The sequence below is a fragment of the Sinocyclocheilus anshuiensis genome, unplaced genomic scaffold (assembly GCF_001515605.1).
Source record: "Sinocyclocheilus anshuiensis isolate Anshui unplaced genomic scaffold, SAMN03320099.WGS_v1.1 scaffold659, whole genome shotgun sequence".
NCBI classification, from domain to species: Eukaryota; Metazoa; Chordata; class Actinopteri; order Cypriniformes; family Cyprinidae; genus Sinocyclocheilus; species Sinocyclocheilus anshuiensis.
Window position 1 is genome coordinate 201817 of NW_015549698.1, and position 8693 is coordinate 210509.

General features: G+C 37.1%; 1 protein-coding gene across 1 annotated transcript in view; it reads right to left on the reverse strand.

Moving 5' to 3' along the window:
- prkg3 (protein kinase cGMP-dependent 3) overlaps positions 1-8693 on the reverse strand; it is a 34415-nt gene that overhangs the window by 1489 nt on the left and 24233 nt on the right. Inside the window, exons 9-21 of the mRNA XM_016449856.1 lie at positions 7761-7838; positions 7492-7580; positions 6350-6415; positions 6186-6233; positions 4795-4836; positions 3661-3772; positions 3437-3573; positions 3276-3365; positions 2818-2959; positions 2383-2546; positions 789-905; positions 586-648; positions 309-384 (exon numbers count right to left, since the gene is read on the reverse strand). Of these exons, the coding sequence (XP_016305342.1) occupies positions 309-384; positions 586-648; positions 789-905; positions 2383-2546; positions 2818-2959; positions 3276-3365; positions 3437-3573; positions 3661-3772; positions 4795-4836; positions 6186-6233; positions 6350-6415; positions 7492-7580; positions 7761-7838 (1224 nt within the window). The remainder of the gene's footprint in view (positions 1-308; positions 385-585; positions 649-788; positions 906-2382; positions 2547-2817; positions 2960-3275; positions 3366-3436; positions 3574-3660; positions 3773-4794; positions 4837-6185; positions 6234-6349; positions 6416-7491; positions 7581-7760; positions 7839-8693) is intronic.

Below are 8693 nucleotides of genomic sequence, written 5' to 3' on the forward strand. Positions count from 1 at the left end.
CATTTCCGTCACACGCTTGAGGTATTCGGCCAATCATAACGCACTGGATAGCTGGCCAATCACAGCATACCTTGCTTTTCAGACCGATGAGCTTTGTAAAAATCGACATGTTTCAGAAAGGCGGGGTATAGAGGAGAAACAATAATGTACAGTATGTGGAAAATAATGTGTTTTTTTAACCTTAAACCGCATAAACACATTTCATTACCCCAAATACACAAAATAATGTTCTTTTTAGCAACATCATATGACCCCTTTAAGGGAGTGGAGCTAAAGTGTTACTTTTGTAAGTTGTGAAAAAAGTTGACCTTTCTTATGAGTCGAATAGTTGGTGCCTCCAGCTGCCCCATTCTTAATTTATGCCAGTTAATGCTGTTAAACCACCTGAGAAATAATTGAGAGAACATGTCAATACACACATTACAGGAAAAACATTAATAACAAAAAAAATAAAACACACGTCACATAAGCATACTCATTACCGTAACCATACTCAACTCAGTACTACTCTGTGTATACACACACACACATATTTAAATTCAATATACACTATTAAAATACACAATATACATTGATGAAGCTTACCTGTGATGTCGGACATCTTTGATTCCATTTTTTGTATTGCCCAGACGCTGGCCCGGACGTGATCTGCATGTCATGTAAACAACACACAAACTGAAGATTATTCATGTAAATACCTAAATGACATTAAGGGGTGACATTTAAATAAAATGTGAGCAATGTGTAAAATCAAGCTAAAGTCTTCATAATAGATCGTCAGAAATGACCTGCACAATTTACTGATGAGAGACTTGGCACCTTCCCCCATATATGACGGGAAATTCAGCACACCATCCAAGATCTTGGCATAGATCTTCTGTGGGTCTGAACTGGAGAATGGCGGACTTTCGGACAAATAAAACAAGAAAAGCACATTTAAACAAGTATTTTATTTATTTTCACCCACAATGAAATTTTATAGCTTATTGGCCCTGATCTAAAAATGAAATCCGTGCAAACTTGATAGCACATGCAAACACTGTCTGAACGAAGGACTGCATGCTTGAAATCTGCAAAGCAGCGCATCATTTCAGGTTCCTTTGATGAATATATGTGACCCTGGAGCACAAAAGCAGTCTTAAGTCGCTGGGGTATATTTGTAGCAATAGCCAACAATACATTGTATGGGTCAAAATTATCGATTTTTCTTTTATGCCAAAAATCATTAGGATATTAAGTAAAGATCATGTTCCATGAAGATATTTTGTAAATTTCCTACTGTAAATATATTAAAACTTAATTTTTGATTAGTAATATGCATTGCTAAGAACTTCATTTGGACATCTTTAAAGGCGATTTTCTCAATATTTTGATTTTTTTGCACCCTCAGTGCATTTTCAAATAGTTGTATCTTGGCCAAATATTGTCCTCTCCTAACAAACCGTACATCAATGGAAAGCTTATTTATTCAGCTTTCAGGTGATGTATAAATCTCAATTTCGAAAAATTCGACCCTTATGACTGGTTTTGTGCTCCACGGTCACATATGATTTTGGGGTGTTCCTCTATTCACATGCAAAATACAGGGCGTTGAATATTCTTGTAAAATTATTTACTAACTTTGAAAGTAGTTTCGGAAATGATAATTGCTACTGCAAATTATTACATTTGAAATGTACTGAACGTCATGCATTAATGTGAATTGTGACAGAACAAAATTTGAAAAGTGATAATACTATACTTTAGTGCCATAGCCTTATGGACAGCACATATGCATACGGTGCAACAGGAAAAAAATACATTAACATAAGCAATATGACATTGCATTCCTCTAAATAAATGATTTTACTTAAAATTAAAGAGCACAAGCTAACTGTGTTAGCTTGTTACCCCCTGTTTATAATATACAGCCCTAGTGTTTCACTTGTTCTTTGTCAGTTGTTGAATGTAATGTCCAGTGTTTCTGTTTCTTTCCTCCCAGTGTCATTTGTTTTCGTTGTTTCTTTGATTAGATCCTCTGCTCTGCCTGCACATTACAGATTCTTCCAGTTTGTAAAACAACAGCCTTCACCCAATTTAACTTATTTGATAAAAAGCAATAAAAAATAATTAACTCACTGTTGCCACACGTGTGGATTACTAGTGCTGTGTTCGATACATCGAAGTGTCGTCACAGAGATCTGACGATACGAGTTAGCAACGGCCCTATGGTATGCAGTGTTTAATAAACAGCTGTTTTACAAAATTCTTCTGAGGTGAAATATAGTGCAGTCCCGTATCGTGATACGTATCGTATCGTGGCCTCTGTATCATGATACGTATCGTATCGTGACTTTGCTGGTGATACACAGCCCTATGGATTACATGAGAAAACTTTATTACCTGCCCACAAGTAGCTCACAGATTAGAACACCAAGTGACCAGAAGTCAGCAGCAAAGTCATGGCCCTGGTTCTGAATGATCTCTGGAGGCATGTACTCAGGAGTACCGCAGAACGAATATGTCTTCTCACCCCGAGAAAGCTCTTTTGCAAAACCAAAATCAACCTGAAAAAAATCCAAGAAAAAAAAAAGAGCAAGAAAGAAGTGTATCTTTTAGTGGGCGTATTAAATTGTCACAGTGACAAATGATCACAATTGTATTAACAGCTTATCAGTGTAAATGCCTGTAATTGCTCTATTCGTTGAAAGTGGAAAAAAGATCCTTGTTTAAATACATCACAGTTGCATGCTGCATCACATTAAAAAAACAGGGTTATAGGCACTATAGATGTATATGACAGGAGAAGCAGGGAAAAGGAAATTTCTTTTGTTTTACCAATTTCACATATCCTTTGGAGTCCAGCATGAGGTTTTCTGGTTTCAGGTCTCGATACAGGATCCCTTTGTTATGGAGGTATGCAAAGGCTTCAACCACACACGCTGTTATGAACACGGCTATATTCTCCTCGAAGCGCCCTCTGCAACATGATGACACATGCACCCACATTCACACATTCACTAATTAGGGAAATACATATCTGCAGTCAAACATTTGACAGAGACAGAAAATGGATTCTAATTAATGGTCTACCATATTATGCAAGAAAGATGACACTTATGCATTTTCTAAGAACACATAAGATGTTCTGAGTGGTTGTTAATGCATTGTTGTTATGTGGTTGCTAGGGTTTTCCTGCTAGTAAGTTTCTATGCAATGCAACAACACAGCAACAGCAGCTGTCATAAGGATGCTTGCCTTAGCAAACAACACTGATTCATTTGTGAATGTCTTACGCCTCTTTCAGCTTGGTCCAGATTTCCCCACCAGGACAAAACTCCATGATCATATAGACGTAGCGAGAATCTTTGAAGGCAGCATGCAGCCTGAACAACAGCAGAAACGTCAAACCGGAATTTCATATGTGATTATAGGTTAGGTAGGTAGCTGCACTAACCTGACAATGAAGTCACATTGGATTTCCTGGAGAATTTTCTTTTCTAGGAGAATGTGTCCTTCCTGCTTCTTTGCAACAACATGCTGTTTACTGATCTTCTTCATAGCAAAGTACATTCTGTGCTGCAAGGTAGTTACCTGGTAAATAAGCAACCAATCATCGTTAATCAGGCCTAAGTAGTGTTTTGACATTAAAAGGACTTCGTCTATGCTCTCCTCTCATACCAGCTCCACTTTTCCAAACCCCCCGACTCCAAGAGTGACAGGCTCTCCGTGATAACTTCCCTCCTGGTACAGTACAGGGACGAGATCTTTCAGCTTTAGAGATGTTTCTGGCCTGGAGACAGCAATACTTATAATATATAATTCAACAGAAATGACAACATAATGTATAATTCATATTATAACTCATTTAAAGGCTGCATTTAGCTGTAGACAGGCACCTAGCTGTATGCTTAGAAAAACTCAGATTCATTCAAACAGTGGCTTAGAAAGATGCCACTGAACAATTACATAATAAACTACACTATAATACACTAATACTGTACATCATATAGTGAAAGTATTCCCTATAGTATGTCTAATAGTTTGGATTTAATATGGAGATTAATTTTAGTATCCACACTATTGTTCAAAAATTTGGGATCAGTTAAGATTTTAATTTTCTTATGTTCACCAAGGCCGCATTTATTTGATCAAAAATACAGTATAAACACAGTAATATTGTGAAATATTTTTACAGTTTAAAATAACTGTTTTCTATTTGAATATATTTTAAAATGTCATTTATTCTGATGCGAAGCTGAATTTTCAGCATCATTACTCCAGTCTTCAGTGTCACATGATCCTTCAGAAATCATTCTGATATGCTGATTTTTTTCTAATATGCTCACACTCTAAAAAATGCTGGGTTAAAAAAGGGGCAAACCCAGCTATTGGGTTGTTTTGAGCTGGGTTTGTCCCTTTTTAACCCAGCGCTGGGTTATATTTAACCCAGCATTTGTTAGAGTGCAAGAAACATTTATTATTATTATTATCGCAGTAAAAAAATGGTTGTCTGGAAACCATGATATAGTGTCTTTTTTAAAGATTCTTTGCTGAACAGAAAATTTGAGGATCAGCATTTATTCGAAATAGAGATATAACATTATAAATGTCTTTACTGTCATTTTTTATCAGTTTAATGAACTGAATAATCAACATACTGAATAAAACTATTCATTTCTTTAAAAAAGATAGTGATCCCAAACTTTTAAACAGTAGTCTATATGAAACAAGCTTAATATATGACTGAGTTTGTTTTCTGTCCTACGTGAAAATATATATTTAAAACAAATAATAACAAAATACTCAACTTACCCAACTTTCTCTGGCTTTACATCATCCTCTAGTACATCAGCACTACAAAAACAGTTTTTGAAAAAGAACAATATGTCAGCACCAAAATAAACTAAACCACTGTTGCAAAACACTAGAATAATAATAGACACTTAGCAATCTAAAACAGAGAACAGAATGCACAATAACAGCCGATAATGAGCCAGCTGTAAACATGTCCATGTAGCACAAAATATTTCTACTGCCTGACAGATATGTCACACTTTAATAACCTGTCAGATAACTAGTGAAGAATCCTCTCTGCTAAGGTTGTGACGGTGAGGAAATTTTCCCACCGGTTAATCAACGTGTGACAACACCGATAATACCGGTATCACCGCGGGGGCAGGGGCGTTCCCTCTTTTCCTCGCTTTCCTTAGCTTTTAAATAGCTTGCAAAAGCGGCGTGCGGATTTTACTTTCACTTTCAAATAGCGGCAATTCGGCGTAAAGCAATTGTTCGTTTTTAGTTCGTTTGAATTTTCCCTCTTTTCCTCGCTTTTCTTCACTTTTAAATAGCTTAAAAGCGCCATGCGCATTTTACTTTCACTTTCTAATTAGTGCAATTCTGCGTCAATTGGTTGAATGCAACTAGTGCTGGGCGGTATACCAGTTCATACCGAATACTGGTATTTTTTTTTGTTATGATATGAATTTTTAAAATACCGCAATATGTCGCTTAAACAATGTTCGGAACGCGACACTGTTTGAAAGGGGTCCCTTTTCACTGTTGCACTGTAGTGAGGGAACAGCTGTATGTGTTACTAAGCGTGAAAGTTCCGAAACTGAAGCTGTAGAACTAATAGAACGTGATGACACAGAAGAACTCATCCACAATATCCACATTGACCGCCACAAATATCCACCGCCCCCTGCCATCAGCTCCTGCGTCTCACACACACGAGCGCGACTTTAGCACTAGATTTAGCAACTTTCAGACCCTTTTAGTGGCTTTTTTCCATAGAATATTCATACTGACAAACCTAGCGACTTTTTTGGATAAACCTTAGCTATGGTTCAGTTGGAAGATTTCGCCGTGGGGGTCGGTGCCGTGGTGGGAAAGTGACATAACCGGTGTTGTGGCTTAACACCGGTATCACCGTCAGCACCGTCTATATCGCGGCAAGCCTACTCTCTGCTTGTGAATCTTTGCAAGAACTGATTTATGACTAAAATAATTTGCTATTTGTCTATGCTTCAAATCTAGCAAAATCAGAAAACACCACTGATCTGTGTTTGCAAAAGGATTTTCTGATGGCTTTTCCCCCTTGTTAATGATATATAAACATTAACTCCGCATGTTAAAAGTGACTAAGTTGAAGACTATATTGAAAATCTTTACAAATGTAGAAGTTACAAAGCAGGAAAACTCACTCGTCATGGAGCTCAAGGCTTTCAAAAGGAATGGTCTCCTCAAAAACCCTGTGAGAAATAAAGGACAGTGATTATTTATCAGATATACTCAATCAAGGGAATTATGTGATTGCATCTGCACAAACTAAGTAAAGCAATATTGTCATCACTGACATCAAACTCACTCTTTATCAATGGAAAAGCAAGTGACAGCTCCCACCGCTGTGCATGTGGCTGTCCTTAGGATCTCTCTGCATTAAACACAATAGAAGATTTACTAGACTTTTACATTTAAACCAGATTTTGATATCATAATTCTGTGATAACTATCTATGGCTTACATCATTTACAAAGGAAGCCTACCTGATAACTGTATCTAGAAAATTACATCTTTAAAAACAATCATTTAAAATAACCAGCTGATCAATGATTAACAAATGAAGAGTTAATTTGCAAAAACCGATAACCGATAACTTTTTTCAGAAATCACATTTTTTTATTGCGCATTCCAAGTAATATCAATCAAACTGCAGTTGGGTTGTTTTGATTAAGTAATAATAACTTAAACAAATACAGGTAATTTACAAAATTAAAGTTCATTGAAAGTATGTTTTTTTTTTACATATTAAAAGTTTGTTTTATAGCAAAAGCAGATAACTCCAACAGTCTTTTTTTTTTTGGCAAAAGCAGATAACTCCACATTTCATGTTTTAGAGTTTAAAAAAAAACGCTCGTTTAATCTTTGTAATCTCCTCAGATGACAATGTAGATGCCTGACAAACGTTGTTGTTGTTGTGATCATAAACTGTATGGATGTGATTACACGCAATACACAGAGCTTTTCCCTCATCATTGTAACGCGCTGCTTTTGCAAGGTTCCGTGAAAACGTTTCAGCTTTTATTTTCCTTTTTCGCCCTGAAGAAGATATCACAGGTTCATCAAGTTCGTCGAAATTATCCATCCTCGATCACTTTTAGTCAACTTTGACGAAACTCCTTTCAGCTAGCACGTCTTTTCAAAGTGAAAGTAGCCTTGTCACCTGACCTGAATACAGTGCGCTGATTCGCTAAAATGGACTTATCGGCTTCTGTTCAAAAACAACAAGGGGCTTGTCGGCTTCTGCAGTGAAACGTGAACTCGCGATGCCTTGAAAGTAGACAAAAACGGCTTTTTTGACAAAATGTGTTTAGGGTTCAGATCGCGCTATATGTGGAGAATAATGCACAGCAATCGGTTTTTGCAAAAGAACTCTTCAAATATTTATTCATGATATTGTATTTCTAATGATCCCATTTTTTGTCACTAAGTAACAGTGACCATGGTTACCGTATTAGAGCCAGTTCTCCAAAGTGTTCCCCCTCACCCATCTTACGAATGATTTTCTGCTGTCCGTTCACTTTTTTTGTCACTAAAACCTAATGAGAAATAGACAGAATCCTGATCAGCTGTTTTAAGCAAGACTTATTTTACAGTAGCATTTAAATTCAATACAAACACAAACACAGAGATTATTACGTGCAAAGTTTGATTCTTGCATATTTTGTGTTTGTAAAAGTGCTCAAAAACACATTTAAGTTGTAATGAGTTTCTTTTACCTCTCCTTTGAGAATGATGTAAAACGCATTGCCCTCTGCTCCCTCTCGGACAATCACTTCATTGTTCTGAAACTTCACCTTGCAGGGGAACAAACACGAAAAAGACTTTGAATCACTGTGTCATGCTTTGCTAGAAGAAAATATACTGGACTTTGTGTCAAAATAAGATTTATGAACTCTTCATTGTGACCCTCAGATGCTTCTTCCTGAACAATATATCGAGGCCAAAATATGGTATTTGCTTGATATTGAGGAAAGCACACATTCCCTTAGTCTTTCATGAGACTGTAAGATTTGCCTTATGTCTTCCTATTGTAGGTTCACAAGACATATTCAGTAACATATTCAGTTAATATTCAGTAATGCTGCATTATCGATTTGACTACATTGACACCACTGGATGAGAATAAAACTTTAGGTTACTCACGTAACCCCGGTTCTCTGATAACATGAGTGAGGTATCTCACTATATTGTGAGATATTATTCGCGATGGCGCCGACGATGATGGCTGCCTCCGTGGCGTGCTCCGCAGTTGTTTTTATGTTTTTGTTAGTTTGTCCTGTCTTTAGTTATATCCCTGCAATCAGTTTCACCAGAGACGTCACGGAAACCTGGCTGAAAGACGCTATTCCGGACAGTTCGTTGAGTCTCCCGGGCTTTCAGCTGTTCAGAGTGGATCGTGACGCAGAATCAACGGGAAAATCACGCGGCGGCGGGACATTCTTTTACATCAATGAGAGGTGGTGTACAGATGTAACTGTGTTAAAGAAGATGTGCTGTTCAGATCTAGAAGTGCTCTTCATTAACTGCAAGCCTTTCTACTTGCCGCGGAAGTTTTGCTCATTCATTCTCATCAATGTCTACATTCCTCCGCAAGCGCACGTGAGCTCAGCTTTACAGAAACTCGCTGATCAGATCACAGACACAGAACA